This window comes from Corvus cornix, chromosome 21, assembly GCF_000738735.6.
Source record: "Corvus cornix cornix isolate S_Up_H32 chromosome 21, ASM73873v5, whole genome shotgun sequence".
Taxonomy (NCBI): Eukaryota; Metazoa; Chordata; class Aves; order Passeriformes; family Corvidae; genus Corvus; species Corvus cornix.
Window position 1 is genome coordinate 4905837 of NC_046350.1, and position 18008 is coordinate 4923844.

The following is an 18008-nucleotide window of genomic DNA, read 5'->3' on the forward strand; positions in this document are numbered from 1 at the left end:
TCCAGCTTCCCTGAATGCAAATGGCAGTGTCAGAGAGTTCTGAAGGTGATAATCACACCAGAGGAGCTTTAGAGAAGTTTTCAAGTCCTCATGAACTGCAGAAGAGTCGTCTCTCCATATCCTGGTTTCCGTGGCATGGTTGGAAAATGCCTTTTTCTGTCTGCAGCTCTGCCTTAAGGGAACATTTGGAGACAAAATGGGCACAAGAGACACGGGGAGGATGACCAGCAGGAGTCTGCTCCTCCTCTGAAGCAGCTTTCTGTTGAGCTTGGGTGACCTTGGCTTAATTCAGGCTCTCAACAGAGATGGTGGCAACTCAGAGATTTGGTGGTGGGGACCAGGCTAGACTGTGAATTTTCAGGGGGTTGAAGATCTTGTAGGAGGAGTTCCATTGGGTTTGGGCTGTATTTCTGTCGTGTTCCAGCTTTTGCTTTTCATTTTTGTGCTGGCAAAGCCAGGCTGGGAGCACAGCCTTAAAATGTGGGTGTATTTTGCAAGGGATGCTGACAACTCGTGTGCTTGGGCAACTCAGGGAATGCTGCAGTGCCAGGTCCCCAAAATCCCCTCCCTGCCTGGGGTGCCTGTTTTTGCAAGAGGAGAAGAATTCTTGGTGCTTGCAGGAATTCTGTGCACATCCAGGCTGCTGATGTTTTCACGTGGAGACCGACTGTAACCTGATTTTAGGCAAGTTTGGCAGGGATCCCTGCGCGTCCCGTCCTCCAGTTCCCCTCACATCCTGGGATATTGGCTGAACACGCTGGGCCAGAGTGGAGAAACTGGTGGGAGTAATTTTGGTGTAATTCTGGTTTTTTTTTCTGTTGGCAGCTGGTCCTGGCTGAAAGCTCCCACTCTGACACAGGTTCCCAGTGCACCGAGAGCCACACGGACCTGCCACCACCCCTGGAGAGGACGGGAGGCATCGGAGATTCCCGGCCCCCATCATTCCAGTAAGACCCAATTCTCCCATTTATTTATCAAATTTGAATTCCTGTCTATCTCTCACCCTCATTTCTCTTGCTGCTGCAAGCCAGCTGTTTGTTGTTATTGGTATAAAAATAAAATATCGAGGAATTAAAAGGGGAATGGGAATGAAAACCCCCTGTCATTGTTAGAGTGAAATATTTATCCAAAATATCTCATTTTCAAGCCTGCTGTGGATGAGTTAAGTGGGGAGGGAGCCCAAAATGCTTTTTTGTAGTGTGTGGCTGACAAGTGATTAGTGTGTTATGTGTAATTATGGAGGGTGCAGAGCCAGCTGAATGCTGCTGTCAGGAGGGAAAATTTCCATAAGGAATAATTCAATTCCTGCTCCATGTCCATGCAGAGGCTGCCAGCTCCATCTGTGTGTGGCCAGACTGCAAATATCTGCTTTGATGGCAGCCTCGTTATTTCCTGTTCCTCATCCAAAGGGTATCCTAAGGATACCTTCATTTCCAGGGAGGGCCTTGGAATTTCCACCAGGAGGATTTAAAGCAGGGCCTTGTGCTCTTAGTCTGTGTTTGGAGAAGGAAACGTGGCCTGGATTTGCCTCTTTTCCATTGCTTTTTGGGATGGCTGTTGCCTGGAAGAGCCCTCAGTGTTGTGTTTGAGTCTTTTACAGATAAAAACCTTTCAGAGGGGATGAGAAATCCTGGGAAATCTGTTGAGCTTGCCTGACCTTGCCTGGCAGTGTCTTGCAAGGGCTGTGCTGCCCTCCTGTGTTCTGAACTGGCTGGGAGAGGCCAGAAAATAAAACCAGGCCTTTGTCTTTCCTGGCCTAAACCTGTCTGGAACAGCTGCAAGATCGAGCTTTGTGTAAGAAGATAATTAGCTTGGAATTAGGCACGAGGTTTGTGGTGCTGCTCACTGCCAGAGCCATGGATCCAAGGCCCTGCTGGAGCACCTGCTTCTTCCAGAGTGTTCTCAAAGTCTCTAAATACTACAGAGAAAATGTGGGAATGCTCAGAGGGGTGAAGGACCTCGCTCAGGTCGTGTTTTCTGCCTCTGTTCCCATTCCCAGACAAACCATCTTCCTGCTTTCTGCTTCCTTCACTCCTTTTTCTTTCTTTTTCTGAACTCCAGTAGAGAATCTGGCTTGTGGGGAGTTTTCCTAGACTAAAACTTGTTTTCCCTTAATGCCTTTTTGGGTTCTTCTTCTCACAATTTCCCACAACATCTCAACGTTTTACAGTGGATTTTTCTGTTGTGTTTCATTTTTTCAGTCCAGAAGAGAAGGTAAGGATGACCTGAGTTTAGTCCGTAACACAGGGCAGAGGTATCTCAGTTATTCTGCATGAAGCCCTAAATCCTGTCACTGTCAGAATTTTATTTTAAAGCACACCCACTCTAGATTAAAGTGACCAAGAATCCACCGTACTTTGAAGTGATTTGTTTCTCTGTTGAGCTTAACAAGTCTTTCATTGTAAAATGAACCTGAATCATCACTGTAGTCCTCAGAAATTATGGCAAATTATGTTTCTGGGGATTTTGCTGTGGTGGTTGTGCAATGAGAGTGACTTGTACCTTCTTGGTTCCTAAATCCCTGTGATTTTATTTAAATGCTCTTCAAGCTATCAAAGATCTGTCATCTCCTTCAGTGTTGATTGAGGCCTTATGTAAATAAGTGCCAGCTGAGCTGGGTGTTGTGCAATTGTACAAACAGAAATGTTGCTGGACAACAAAGAATCCAAGGAATAGGTGAAGCAGGCAATGCCATCCGGGGGAATGAGATCCTTATCAGAGCTGAAGTGATAACTCCCTGCCTGACAGCGTTGATGTTTTGCTTCATCATTGATGAAATCCAAACAAAACTTCGTTTTTTTCCCCTTCCTGCTGCGGGTTCTGAAGCTCAGCCTGCATTTCATGCTCCACTGCTGCTGTTTGGGGGTTGCCAAATCCACTTTGAGCTGAGTTTGGTGGTGGAGGTGCAGGGTGAGGTGAGAGCAGTGACCTCTGAGTTACCTTTCTCATGTGCTCTGAAAATGGAGCTGCATTTAATGGGCTGAGCTTTGGAGAGGGAAGAGGGCAGCTGGGAGTTATTTTTGCACCCTTTGCTGTGGTTTAAATCACATTTTGTAGGATGGAAACCACCTTTTGGAGGCAGATTTAGGTTCTGAGGTGGTTTAGGAGAGGGAATTGTGAGCAGGAGTCAGTAGATGGTGCTGCTGGGATGGCCAGGAGTGACCTGAGCAATGTGTCACCCTCTTCCCCTTTCCAGCTGTGCTGGGCTAAACAAGAAGTGTAAAAAACCATGTGGCAGCACTGAAATCCAGCCAGGCATTTCGGTAGGGATAAAATGTGCACTCAGATGTTTTCCTGAACGACAACCCCGATTTCCTAATTTTTCTGGTGGGCATGTCAGCACATTTCATCGACTCACAGAGAGCATGTGGGTGTGCAGGAGGCACAGCAGCCTCTGAAATGTGGAAATGTGACATTTAAATGTGGTTCCACACAGCCAGGTCTGGCTCCAGCTGCCACAGGAGTGGGGGATAGTTGGTTACAGTGCTGGTGGTTTAATTCCCTGTGTGAAATGTGCACGTCCAGCCTCGTGGAATTGTAGGAGAAACACATCAGTGATGCTCTGCTGGAGGTAAAGGATGGCCACTACACTCCTGTGGTGCATGGGTGAGGACATGGCAGGCATGAATTACAGGTACACAGGGCGGGGGAGAGTGGAGACTCTTGAACCAGCTGGGATTTATGGGTCAGAGAGGAGGAGAATGAGGAGTCACTTTCTGAGGGAGATCTTCCACAGCAGAGCTTTGGCCCACATCGAGTTTCCTTTTCACTGTTACGTTTGTAGGAGCTTTAGGGCAGTTTGCTCAGTTTAATCCAGTAAAATGAGCTGTGGCTCTTTCCAGCACTGGAGCTGACAGGAAGGATGGAGAAAGATGATTTACAAGAGCCTGGAGTGACAGAACAAGGGGGGATGGATTCACACTGGCAGAGAGTGGGTTTAGGTTGGATATTGGGAAGAAATTCTTCTCTGTGAGGGTGCTCAGGCCCTGGGATGGATTTCCCAGAGAAGCTGTGGCTGCCCCTGGATCCCTGGAAGTGTCCAAGGCTGGTTTGGAGCACCCTGGGGCAGTGGAAAGTGACCCTGCCCGTGGCAAGGCTGGCACTGGATGATCTCAAAGGTCCCTTTCAACACAGGATGTTCTGTGGTTCTGTGCACTTAATTATTGTGAGCTTTGCAAGGCTTCACCCTCCAAGGTCAGAGCTCTAAATTAAAAGTGCCAGTGAGCTGCAGCTTCTGCTCTTGGCTGGGATCTCAGCATGTACCAGAATGATCCCTTCTCCTGGCCCAGCAGGAGCCTTTCTTCCCTGTGGGAATGTCATGCACAGCCCTGTGGCAGCTTTTCCAGTGTCAGGATGATGTGCAAGCACTCGTGCAAACAGCTCTGGGTCTCAGGGCATCGATTTTGGGTTGTCTTTTCACCCCTCAGGTGGTTTTTTGGGTTTTCTTTTCACCCCTCAGGTGGTTTTGGGGTGGGCCCAGCAGCCCAGGACAGTTTGCAGTGCTCAGCCTCAGAGCAGTTTTCTGGCTGCTGCACCAACGTGCTCCCAGCTGTGCCTGTCTGTGTGGAAAAGGGAAAAAGGGATGACTGCAGTGATTGTTCCCATTTGTTCTGTGACAGTCCCAACGCTGCCAGCAGCAGGGATGGCCTGGACAACGAGACAGGAACAGAATCCGTGATCAGCCACCGGCGGGAGCGGCACCGGCGGAGGAACCGGGAAGGGCACGAGGATGGTGAGTGCTGCTTCATCTTCCCCCTTCTCCTCACATCTTTCAGAGCAACAACTCCTCCTGCACGAACAGAAGAGACTTGTGTCTGCATTCCTGCCTGCTTTCAGGGACTCTTATTATTTTAATGGAATAATTTGATAATTGCTCTGAAACTCTTTGAAGCTCAGCGTTTTTCCGAGAGGTCTGCACAACGCACGGTGAAGTGGCAGAGAGATTATTTTTGACAATATGCAGAACTTTCTGCAGCGTGAGAAGATGAATAGCTTGGACAGGACTGGCTGTTGATTTCTCAAGGCTTGGCTCAGCTTTGGTGTTTTATGCTGGTGTAACAGGGGCTCTGAAGATCTGTTTTTATACCTAAATGCACCCAAAGTGCACCTATAAAATGCAGAACTCCGTGTCTTGCCTCTGGTCTGTACATCAAAGTAAGCTTGGGTTTTTCATTCGTTGCCAGACAAGAATTTCCAGGCTTAATTAAGAATTAATAGGTGCCACCCATTGTGTTTAAAATGGTCCAGAATTTGGAATACTTGGGCCCCAGAGATGCCATCATGGCCTTTATTCCCAGCTCCACCCACCAAAGTATTTGCCTCCAGTTAGAACACAGGAAATCAGATTTATACTGAAGGTTTCTGTTCATTTAACCCTTCCAAAGTGTCACTGATGCAGAGTAAATGAAAATCCCTCAGTGGGAGGAGCAGAGAGCTGTCTGTGCGTGATCCTGACTGCAAATTTCATTAAGAAATGACAGAAAGAGGCAGAATCCTCTCACAACGTTGTGTTAAAAACTTGTTGCAGGAAGGATGTGCAAAGGGGAGTTGTTTTAAGCATTAAATCAGTGCCAGTTCGTGTTTTGCTGTGGATGTTGGCGTAAGAGCTGGTGTTGGTGTATGGAATTATTTGAGCACAGGAGTTTCTGCTTGGAGTGGTCTGAAACCAATTCATACATTTAGAAAGAAACGGGATAAAATTTCCTCCTCCTGTCAAAGCCCAGACAAGAACATGTCACAAACATTAGCTGTTCTCTGAATTTAGGCCTTCTGCCTGCAGCAGGTGAGTTTTGTTAATGTGCATAAAGCAAGGGGAACAGCCTTAAAATACATTATTTAATGTCCATCGGGTTTCCGTGGTCATAAGAATATTTTATTTAATAATAACAACATCCAGTACACATAATAACAGATGAAATACATACATGGATAACACATGAATAACACAATACACATGAAAACATGAGTTGTTTTCAGTGGAAAGCAAGTCTAAAATGCACAGTTCAGCTCTATGCCTCTTGAAAATACTAAAAGAAGTGAAATGCCCTAATCCTGGGAAGGATTTTAAGGTCTTTTAATAACAATGACACAGTGTCATTCTTTTCTTGCACCTTCATGTCTCGTCTGGAGCACAGCTGGATGTAAAATGGGGGAACAGCCCTAGGAAAAGGGGGCCAAGGATGGGGAAAGGGCAGCAGGGCTGTGGCAGCTGATCACAGCTGTTCCAGGGGCAGCAGCTGTGTCCTCTCCCCTCATTGTGAAACAGGATAAATCCTCCTTCCCCTGCAGAAAGCAGGAAATGCAGTGAGAGTGTTTGATCTGCTCCTGCAGAGACTCGTTTGAATAATGCCCAAATTACAGCCCTGGTGGTTGGCAGAGGGGCAGGATGAGGGATCTCCCTGGAGCTGTGTGTTAATCACAGGTTTGTGCCAGAGGTTTTATTCCAGAGGCACAGGGACAGCTCAGCCAGCTGGACAATTCCTTGTGTTCGTAACTGTTTGGTACAAAGTGCAGGACAAAGAATCACCCACCCTGGCAAGGAGGATTTCCCTGGATTCCCTCAAAGGGAAAGGAGTTTTTGTTCCACAGGAAGACACGAGCAGGGTGTAACAAACTTCATTTCAAACAGGTGGAGTGAGAAAAGGTGCTAAAGAGCCATTTGGGAAGAGGGAAACACTGAGCTCAAACCTGTACAGGTCAAACAGGCTGAGTCCACTGAGCCCAGAGCACTGGAATGGAGAGGTTCCACAGAATTAAGGTTGGGAAAACCCCAGGAAAGAAAAGGGACACTAAACAAAGATTTTTCTGTGCTACTCTCCATTTTAATTTACAAAAGTTGTTTCCTAATTTTACTGGAAAACGTTGCCAGCTTTCAGTCTGGGCTTGAACTGCAACAAGGTCCTTCCAGAGGTGTGATTTGGAGTCTGGGTGATGGTAAATTCCCCAGGTTCTCCAGTGGGTGATAATTAACAGCGTGGTACCGTGGGTGGATTGTTGACCACAGCAGCCTGGATGTTTTCCTTCGTTGTTGCAGGATTACTCACCCCAGAAAAGCTGTTTCTGCTGAATTGCTACTGGGCAATTACACACACACAGGCTGTGATAAATACTGATGGCCAGCTGCAGCTGGAAGGTGTGGGACACACCTGGTGATCTGACAGCGTTTTCACACCTCTTTCCATTGAACATGCAAAGGATATGGGGTATCCCTAAGCTTTTCCACCCATTTCACTTAAATTGTATTCCTATTTTAAGTGCACAGACAATGAATCTTCATCTGAGCTTGTATATTGTTTGATTTCAAAATAATCCCCACGAAGAGAATATGGTGGCTTGAAGAACATAATAAAACTTTTTTTGGAGCTGTGTGACACTGCAGATACAAGCAGCAAGAAAATCTCGAGGAAAAGTGGTCTGGAAAAAAAAAAATCAGGATCTCAGAGCTCCCCTTTTCTCTCTTCAAGCAACAAAAATCCTTGTTGCTTTGGAAAGTTGACAAAGTCCTATCAAGTGAAAGTGGAGTGAGGATCTTAATTAGGGCCGTGGGAGGTCTGCCTGGCACATGTTGTGGGGACCCCTCGCTGGGAGGAACAAAGCTCCCGTGTCAGTTTGCTGAGGAGGAGTGGGAAAGGGGACTGTGGAAGCTCTAATTAGGGAGGTAATTAAGGGACAAGAGGGTTTTTTTGGGTGTTGAGGAATGTTTTATAGCTGCTGCTCGGTTTCTGACAAGTCTGCAGATGTCAAGTGTCGACACTGGTGTTTCAACACCCGGTTTGCTGTGGGGTGAACTTAACTCTTGTGCAGCCAGCTGAGAAATGCCTGTGCCTTGAGAAGCTCTTCATGAGGGCAGGCTCACAGATCCCAAATGTTTGGGAAGAGGAGCTGTTGCACATTTCCCCCTGCTGCTGCAGTATGGGGATTTTTTACCACGCTGTGTGCCAAGGAATCTGCAGAAGGGCTGGAACTGGAAAACAGCTGGGATGGGAACGTGGAGCCTGCGTGGGGTGGAGGGATTGGAGGCTGTTTGAGGTTCCAAAGAGCATCAGTCCCAAGGCAAGTCAGGGTACAGGGATATGCCCATAAAGCAGGAGTGGACAGTCCCATTGTCCATCCCTATTTACGAAGCAGGGACCGAGCCCTGCACCTCACAAGTCTTTACCGAGGAAGTGATAACACATTTCCTGTTAATAAACGGGCAGGACCTTTGGAAGGGGTTGGGAGGGTGTTGTTTTCCCTCCTAACTGGGAACTTGTGCCTTCTGTCTGAGCCACCCTCACCCTTGTTCTCTGCAGTGGCACAGAACCCTCTTCACAGCTCCCTTGAGCAGATGCTGCTCTTCCCTTTCTGCTTTCAGGGCTTGTTTGATTTGGTCTTTGATGTGCTTTTGTCCCTCAGGCAGGGCCTGCTCTGCTGTTGATAAAAGTCAGGGAGGACATATTTTACCCTCGCAGGCTATGCTTTATTCTCAGCTCTTTGAGACACTGAAAGGCTTTTGTCACACTGTCCTGGTGAACTCTGTCATCCTCTACTGAAGGGACAGGGCAGGGGGTCAGCAGGGCAGAAAGTCCCTGGTCATTAGTGGGACAGGCACTGAACCAGAGCAGGGAATGATTCTTCTTTAGACTTAAACTTGGTTACATGGGAGTATTTTATGAGTAAACCCCTTATAATCATGGTTTGGGAAAGTACTCAGTTATAATAATGGTTTATTGCCCCCAAACAATGCTGGCTAACATTAGAAAAGCTTGGAAAAGGAAATTTTAGTCGGGCAGGGAAATTGCAAAAAGACTTTATGGATTTAAATGCAGACCTTAATTACACAGGAAACCTTTCCGGTGAGCTCAAGGCTACCTGGTGCTGCTTGGGAAGTATAAAACAGATTTATTCCATGCCTTGGCTTCCTCCATTGCTGAGTTTTCTCCTGGTGCTGGAAATCTTTAATAAACACTGAGCATCACTTGTCAAACTTTCTCTGATACTTCACTTGCAAAGCAAACCATGTTACTTTATTAATTAACTCTCAGTATGCATCAGGTATCATTCCTACTGCAGGGATGTAGGAATTTCTCCTGTAAGCAGGTTTTCCTTTCTGTAATTGAAGAGCAAATCCCTTAGACCTGGGAGTTGTGAGTTTGGAGAGGGTTGTTTAAAATCTCAGCCTATCTTTGAAGCCTGTTAGGTTGATTTCTTTACCAGGTGCCTTATCAAGCTGAGCCTTTCTTGTTTCAGGGAAAGAAACATTCCTAGTAAAATAGAACACTTGGAGATTAAGGATCTTCTAATGAAAGGTGCAGGAGGAGTTTGCTTTGCTGAGGAAAATCCCTAAAATATCTCTAGAAAAAGATGAGCCACTGCTGCCTTCAAGTAAAAAGGCATTCATGGGAGGGGATTATCTGTGGGAATGTTTGTGTCTGCCAGCGTTCACACAGCCAGGGATTAGGAAAGAATTGCTCTGAAACACCTGAATGGTCAAGGCAGTGTGAGTTTGATGTCCTGTGCTGCCCACACAAGGAACAGGAATGTGCAGCACAGGTCCAGGTGAAGGTGCTTTTATGGCTGAGATATTAATGAAATTCATCCAGGAATGTTGTTTTTGGGATTTCTGGGCTGCTGGGTCTGTCCATGCTAAACTCAAACTGCTTTTGTTTGTCCCTTCCCATTGACACAGCTTCTTGTTGATGTCTGATACCTTTATAGTGCTTTTCTATGCCTGATACTGTTTATGGCCTGCCCAGAAACTGAGCCATAGGCAAGTGGAAAAGGGACAGGGACAGGGCAGGCCAGCAGGACAGAAGATTTTCCAATTGTTGAGAGGGATCAGCTTCTGCAAAGAGCTTGGTTTGTGTGATTGTCCTGCTGCTCCCAGTGCCACAACTTCCCTACTCCTCTTCCCTTCCTCTAACACTCCTTTGTTGTGCTTTTCCAGTCCCCAGGATCAATGGGCACCCCAAGCTGGACAGGCACCGTGAGCACCCCCCTGGCTATGACAGCTCCTCCACCATGATGAGCAGTGAGCTGGAGTCCAGCAGCTTCATCGACTCTGAGGATGATGACAACACCAGCAGGTACAGTCCTGCCATGGGGACAGAGCTGGAAAAGCTCCTTGGCATCTTCTTGGCCTCTTCTGATTCCATCTTCTTGTTTTTTCTCCTCCCCCTCCTTTTTTTTTAAATTTTCCTTTTATTTCTTTTGTGATTCGAGCACTGGTGGTTCATCAGTGACATCATTGTGTGCAGTCACTGCTCAGTTATTGGGTCACTGTCCAAACCACTGTTGCAGTTGAAAGAAAAGTTCTGTTCCTCTCCTTTTAATAGCAAGAATGGTCACATTTCAAGATCAAAGCACTGTGCAACTGCCTACCTATTTATAAAGTAATGGTGTGAATATTAAAACAAAATACTGTCAGCATAGATTCCTAATAAGTGTGCACTTCACTGGAGCTCAATTATAAAGGAATTCCTGGGTAATTGCATAGTCTGAAACCTGTGAGCAGTTCAGGAATTCATCAAAGTTAATGCTGTTGCAAAGGCAGCCTGGGCTGCCATATATTTATGGCTTCTTCATGATTTCTTTCTTTATGTGCAGACACAGAGAGTGTGAATTATTCCCTACTTGAAAAATACCTCTCATTTCAGGACATCTCTGTTATATCTAAAGATAATTTTGTTTTTCCTTAAGAAGTCTGTAAGCCAATACATTTCTTGGATTCAAAATACTTCTTTGCAAGGATGTAAATAAATTTAATAGAAACAGCAAAGAGCAACTGCTCCTGGAGATACTGAGCCCCTTGCTGTGTTCACAAACATGGTCAGCTTCTGGATCGTGGTGGATCTGTTGGGTCTTGGAGTTGGTCAGGGCCTAAAGACCTGCAGAAGAACAGCAGTTCCTCCAAATTCTGATTAAAGGCTGTGTATTTCCAAAGGGTTAAAAGGTTGACTAAATGCACATTGAAGATTTAGTCCTGAAGTAGTTTCAAGAACTTATTTTGCAGTCCCAGTGAAGTGCAAGGTGTCCCTTCACATGGCAGGGGTTGGAATGAGAAGAGTTTAAGGTCCCTTCCAACCCAAACCATTCCACGGTGAAGTTGCCAGCACCTGGAGATACAAAAAAATCATTGTATATAAAACAGATATAAATAGATATAAAAAAGATATTTAAAAATCCCCCTTCTGGATGTGCTTCACCTGGATATTCACGTGCATGGAGGGTTGGCAAGATCAGTCCTTACCCTGAATGCACCCCGAGCCTTCCCAAAGCCTTTAGGGCTTCGAGCCCTCCTTCCCTCCCTAAAAACTGGAGCCCACAAAAACAACAACAACAACAACAACCCTGCAGCTGATTCGGATTTCTTGTAAATAAATTAATCATTTCCATGGCAGCCAGCTATGCAGGAGGGCAGGATTAGCACAGGCAGGGTGGCCACTGAGGCACGTGAGAGCAGACCCAGCGAAATCTTTCTGTAGGAATAAAATAAAACTTCCCGAGTCTGCCCCAGGAAGAAAGAGATTCTTCGAAGCTGCTGCGGCTGCCTTTCCCTCTGGAGGCTGGGGCAGGAGCTTTTGGCACAGGGAAGAGCTGCCAGGCCAGCTAGTCAGGAAGAACCACTCAAAGGAATGCTCCAAGGTATGCTGTTGTGTTCCAGGGATGATGTTCTCAGGCACAGGAGACATTGTGCTGGCAGGGAGAGGTTTTCTGTAGAGGCAAATCAGGCAAAGAGCAAATGGAGAAGGCTCCAGAGCTGCTGGAGACACCAGCCTGGGGACAGAGGGGTCTGAGGGGTGAGTTTGGTGCATGACAGCTGATGGGTTCTGATGGCAGAAGCTGCTATCTGAAGGAGGCTGTGCGGGGAGGAGGCACCGAGGGAGGAAATCAGATGGAAAGGATGTTGCTGTCCTGGAAGGGAAGCGGTTGTGAGGTTGGGATGCTTTTCTGATTCTGTGTGTTTGGCACTGCTTTATTTTAACTGGGAGCACTGGAGCAGAGCTGGGTAATGCCCAGCCCAAGGAATTTCTGTTGCATTCAGTTAAAGAATGATGTTTTGTTTTGGTGAATTAAGCTGTTCACAGATATTCCAGGACAGTGCAGAGTGACAGTGGGAGCACAATAATTTATTTCCTTTCTTTTCAAGGTGGGATATAATGGAATGTTTGTGTTGTTTGCAGGTAGGATTTTGAATACAGGGTGATGTAGGGAACTTCACAGTAAAAGTCTTTTTTCTGTCTTCTCTGAGGTCTAACAGATCTGACATGTGTAGCTGTGGGATTATTGTCAGCACTTGCTGCTCTCAGTTCAATGTAACTAAAATAATTCACTGCAAAAAAATGATGATGTTTATTTCTCATTAAAGAAATTACCATCATTTCTTTCTAAGCCATGTGGATAAGCTTCCTTTAACAAATGTTGCCTTTTTTTCCCCTTCCTTTGGGGATTGTAGAATGGACAAAAAATGATTGCAATTATTATTATTGCTACTGTTGTTATTATTATTACAATATTTTTTTTAATCTGTGGTATTTATTGACCTTTGTGTTAGAAGTGCAGTCAGGGTTTTGGGCAGTAGTTGGTGCAGGAAATTAATTGCTAGTGATAACTCCAGATTTGTTTTTCGTCTTTGCACTTTATTTGTCTCAAAAGCTCAAATTTACCATCTTGTTTTGCTCATCAAATTGTAACAACAACAACTTTTACCCAGTATTTCTGGGGATGCTTCAGAGAGCAAAATATTCCTCATTAGAGTAGTTTTGAGCTGCTTTTTAGCATCCAGATGCTCCCAGAGTATTAAGGATTCAGCAAGGATGCATTAAGGCTGTGGATTGAGCAGAAATTACAAGGAGAGATGATGAAATGTGCCACAGCTACATGAAATTAGGTGTAAAAATGTTCTTGCAGAGCCTTCTGATCATCAGTTTTGTGCAACTGATGTGAGAGGCTGTTTTAGCTGCAATTTTTCCCTGAAATGTTATGTGTCCTCTTGAACTAAACCTGAACTGGGGCTTTTCTAAGGAGCTGCTTCTCATCCTTCCCTCCTGATACTGAGCAGAATGGCAAAAATACAACAAAGAATAACTTCATGTCTCACATGTTATCACCTGGTAACAGAAGCTCAGAGATCTGCCAAGAAACTCTGGTTTTGCTGGTTTAATTTGAGAGAAAAATGCCCTTTCAAAGAGCAGGCAGCTTCACTGTGGAGTGAGCAACGTGCCTTGGCTTTCCTTGGATTCTCCTAAACTGGGAAGTTTTAGCTGAATCCTCTGATGAGATGTTCTGGGAGGGAAGAGGAGGAGAAGGAAATGGGAGAAGAAGCAGGAAGGGGGAGAATATTGATAGCAAAGTATAAGAGGAGGTTTTTGTGTCAATCTTTGGTGCTTTCCAGGAGAGGTGGATGTTGAACAAGCCCAGTTTTGGGAGCCCTGTGGCTGAGACCTCCTTCTTTTTCCTGTTGGAAGGTAAAACCTCCCAACCCCAGGTGCTGTGTGAGCTGTTCCACCAGCCAGGAATTATCACATTTTTGATCTCTTTTTGAAAAATCCCACCTCTTGGCTCTTCAGTTCCCCTTGCTGGGAGGGGAAAAAGGAGTGTGTGAGGTTAACATGCCTGAAATAGTTGTGTGAACTCGAAGGGAATGTCAGGAGATTCACACCCTCTGAACAGCTCCAGCATCTGCAGGGGTGATGCTTGATGAAAACACCCTCATTTCAGGCCAGAGGGGTTTCCTGTGCTCTCAGGACACCAAGCTCCTTTTTGGAATTGCTGGGATCAAGGTTTTGTGGTATTCTCATATTCCTGCACGTGGCTGGAACTTGGAAGGCAGGGATGTGGAAACGGGGGAAAAGCCTGGCACTGTTTGCTTTGTGTTGTATAAGGTTGGATTTTTTAATCTTGGTTAATGATGGAGCATTGCTTTGTCTTTTTTTTTTGCCATTCTTAACATATTAAATAGAGGAGAGATCTCTCTGTGGTGGTATCTTAATAATCTAGACTTTGTGCCAGGCTCCTGAAATTAATTTGGGCAAATCCATTTCTGTCTCATTCCACTCTCTGTAAAATGAGGATGATTAATGCTCCAAACTCTTAAAGATCTTAAAGATTTATATGTAAAATGTGGCACATTTAGGTTCTACAAGTTTGAAGGGCCTGAAAAAAAACCCCACAGCAAAATAAAACTAACAGAAGATGTGAAAGTAAATCCTATTCACCGTCCCCCTGTCATCAATTTCTATTTGATTTCTTTAAATTCAAGCCTTGAATTCCTGGAAACACCAGAAGAAAATATAGCACCAAGACAGGACTCACAAAAATGAGCATTAAGGGTTGCACTCAGACTTGGTCCCAGAAGAAAACAAGTGCTAAATTATACTCTGTAACATTAAATTATTAATCGGATCCCTGCTGCCGTTTAGCTGGAATCATCTCCGTGTCTCTGTGATTTTTCCCTCTCCTGCTGCTGCAGGAATCAGCTCCTTCTGGCAGAAAATGCAGGTGGCTGAGCCTTGCAGGGGTGACATTTGCTCTCCTTCCCCCCAGGTTGAGCAGCTCCACGGAGCAGAGCACCTCGTCCCGGCTCATCCGGAAGCACAAACGCCGGAGGAGGAAACAAAGGATGCGGCAGATTGACAGGGTAAGGTTGGCACCAGCATGATCCAAGGAAGTGAACCGTGATTTTTGAGAGGAGCTGTTGACTCAGGAAGGGATCCAGGACAGGTCTGTGCCTGTTGAATTCACTGGGAAGGCTCCCTTTGGCTCCAGTCTGAGCTAAATCTCTACATTTGAAGTTCTGCGGATCCAAAGTCAAGTTCTCACCTCTCTTCTTTCTCCTTTCACTGTTCAGTGATCCCATTTCTTGTATTTTCCAAGACCAGTCTGGAGGAGAAGCTCCATTATGATGTGGGAAGGGGTATGAGATGTGCTGGGACTGCATTCTGCTGGAAGGAGAAATCCAAGTTCATAGGAAATCTCAAACCTTTTCCTCTGCCCTTTCCTGTGCCAGTCCTTGGCAGCAGGATGAGGGTGATCCCAAGGACAGAGTCCTGACATAACTGTTTTGTTCTCCCATAAATGTCAGTCTTCTCACATGAAAGAATGAGCTGGCACACACTTTATCACAGGACAGTGGTTTAGAAGATCTTTGATAAGCACCTTTGTATTTCATTTTGGAGGCAGGGCTGTGTGTCCTCTCACTTCCTGCTGGATCATGTGCTGTTCACCCCTCCCTTTAGGGAGGAGCTGGGGGTGCCATAATTCACACTCCAGTGGGTGGAGGATTTAAATGTCTGCCTGTCGGTCACAGCCAGGAAGCAGAAATTATTCATGTGAAGTTCAGCTGAGAAACCTCAATCTAGGCACGTGCTCTGTGTGTTTTGTGATCAAACCTTTGGAGAAAGTGCAGACTGTGTTCGGATTTCTTTCCTTAAGTTTCTAACTGAAGCATAATTTTGAGGAAGACTCAATAATTTCTGGATGCCTTTCAATTGGAAGCCTGTTAATCAGTTCCTGATGAGTTAATCCTCAGCAGTTCTTACTCTGAGCCATTTAAAACCTTGAGGCTTTTCTGTTGTGTTTTTCAGTCGTCTTCGTTCAGCAGCATCACTGACTCCACCATGTCCCTAAACATCATCACTGTCACGCTCAACATGGGTAAGAGGACAAGCCACGTTTTTTATGATGAATTTCAAGTGGTGGAGATGTATTTTGTGATGGTGTGGGAGCCTTTGGAGCCAGGAAAGAATTCCTTGGTTTGAAAGGATGCCAGGTGAATAAAGGGAATGGCAGCTGAGAGTTGCTGCTGTGTTGACTGTGCCTGGATTCCTAATCCAGAACTGCATGGTCCTGGGCCATTTTCACCAGCAGATCAGTGTTCCTTCCAGGGAAGGAGCTGGAACTCCAGGATGTGCAGGGATTAGGGTAGAAGGGCACTGCAGGTTTGCATTTCTGCTGCTCATGTGTTTCATTGCTCAGCCAGACAGAAATGTGCAGGGCTACCAATGAATTCAGCACCTTTCAGTAGCTCCACGCCCTCCCTGCCTCTCTGACATGTGGAAGCAGAATGGCTTCATGTGATCAGTGCTAATTTCCAGGTGTGGACAAGTCTTTTCAGTGCTCTTCCTCTTGCTGTTTTTTTTTTTAATGTAACACTGTCTTGGATGAGAAAATCCTGTCTCTAGCAGCCTTTCCCTGAAGGTACCAGGCAAATATTCACCCTGAGAGCAGCCTGAGATCGATCGTTGCAAGTCAAACCTGGCCCTGCAGATGTGTTGAGAGATGTTTCAAAGCTGAAGCAGCCTCGCTCTTTGCTATCACTCCAACCACATTATCTGCTTTTTTTTTTTTCCCTTCCCCACCCTCCACTTGTGTCCATATAGAAAAATACAACTTCCTGGGAATCAGCATTGTGGGACAGAGCAATGACCGGGGGGACGGTGGCATCTACATCGGCTCCATCATGAAAGGAGGGGCGGTGGCAGCGGATGGGCGCATCGAGCCGGGGGACATGCTGCTGCAGGTGGGTCCCTGTCCCCAAATCCTGCTGCTGTGCTCAGCCATCCCACCAACCCCACGGGCTTTAGTAACCAGGGAACAGAATACATTGAAACTCAGAGAAATGTAGCACAAAGATCACTGAAATCGGTGATTCTTTGCGATACGCTCTGAGAAATGACATTTCTGCAGCTGCTCCAAGGAATGGAAGCAGTGACCAGGCAGATAAATTGGGGGATTTAATTAAGTAATTAAAACATCTTTAACTTTGCTGCTGCTAAGCCTGACCTCTGCTTTCTGCACCCTCTCAGGTGAATGATGTCAATTTTGAGAACATGAGCAATGACGATGCCGTTCGGGTTTTACGGGAAATAGTCTCCAAACCAGGGTGAGCACATCACAAAACCTCTTCCTCTTTATCCTCCATGTGCTCCTCCATTGGAGCTGGGAAATCAACATTTTGATATCCATCAGCATGACTGATCTCAACTGTGAACTTCTCAGTGTAAATGATGAATAGGTGAGGTTAGTTCTGGCCAAAACCAACACGAAGGAGGAGTTCCCTGGTTTCAGCAGCACTGTTTGTTTATGTGATGAGCATTTTAATATCTCAAGAGCTGATCATCCAACAGATTTCTCCAACAGTGCTCATCATCTGTGCAAAACCAGGAACATCCTGATGTGCATCATACTGAAAACATTATAAAGCTTCCCAAAACCATTCTCAGAATGTACTTGACAACTGTTGGATAGGACTGAGTTTGTTCCAAATAGTTCTTGTAGCATTTCTAACTCTGTAGGAAGGCTAAGTGTCCTCCTTACCTGTTTTCTTTCTTCCCAGACCTATCAGCCTAACAGTAGCCAAATGCTGGGACCCTACCCCCAGGAGTTATTTTACCATCCCCAGGGGTGAGTACACATTTGGGTTCTTTGCTGGGTTCCTGGGGAGCCTTCAAAGTCTGGAATATTTTCACCTATTTTGGCATCTAAGATTCTACCAGTCCCGGTCTTTTATTTGTTTACTTTTCTTTTGGGAGCCTGGGGTTCAAGATACTTTTTCTGAGATTCCACTGCCCACTGAATTCCTGGGAGTTTTTCTCTTGGTTCATATCTCTGGATCAAGCTCCTAACCTTTTGGGAGGTGATATTAACCTTTCAATTGATAAAAGATTTAGAGATAATTATGTAAAAAAGCCTCCTTTTCTCACATGTGAACAACTTAGAGAGAATTCAAACCAAGTGTTTTGAAAATGTGAGGGAAGCAGCAGTGATACACATAAAACACTTTGAAAATGATCTCATTTTCAGTAGCAGTAGAAGATCTGTGCTGATGTGACAAACACAGCTGCCTCCTGCTGGTGAGGGCTGTGCTGGTGGTGCTGGAACCAGTTTGTTCCCAGTCCACAGAAGATGAGTGGCATTGAAGATGAGGGTGGAATAAATGCAATAGACTGGTGCAGACTATGGGAGCTCACTCCTGTGAAACCCATAGGAAAACCAGAGAAACAACAAGAGAACAAGAGAAAACCTCTCAG

The 18008-nt window shown here is 45.7% G+C and overlaps 1 protein-coding gene across 3 annotated transcripts in view; it reads left to right on the forward strand.

Annotated features, from left to right (window-relative positions):
• DVL1 (dishevelled segment polarity protein 1) overlaps positions 1-18008 on the forward strand; it is a 69309-nt gene that overhangs the window by 38888 nt on the left and 12413 nt on the right. For all 3 annotated transcript variants that reach the window (XM_039563987.1, XM_039563988.1, XM_039563989.1), the window contains exons 3-10: positions 826-947; positions 4620-4732; positions 9926-10064; positions 14524-14617; positions 15564-15633; positions 16359-16498; positions 16785-16861; positions 17315-17382. In XM_039563987.1, the coding sequence (XP_039419921.1) occupies positions 826-947; positions 4620-4732; positions 9926-10064; positions 14524-14617; positions 15564-15633; positions 16359-16498; positions 16785-16861; positions 17315-17382 (823 nt within the window). The remainder of the gene's footprint in view (positions 1-825; positions 948-4619; positions 4733-9925; positions 10065-14523; positions 14618-15563; positions 15634-16358; positions 16499-16784; positions 16862-17314; positions 17383-18008) is intronic.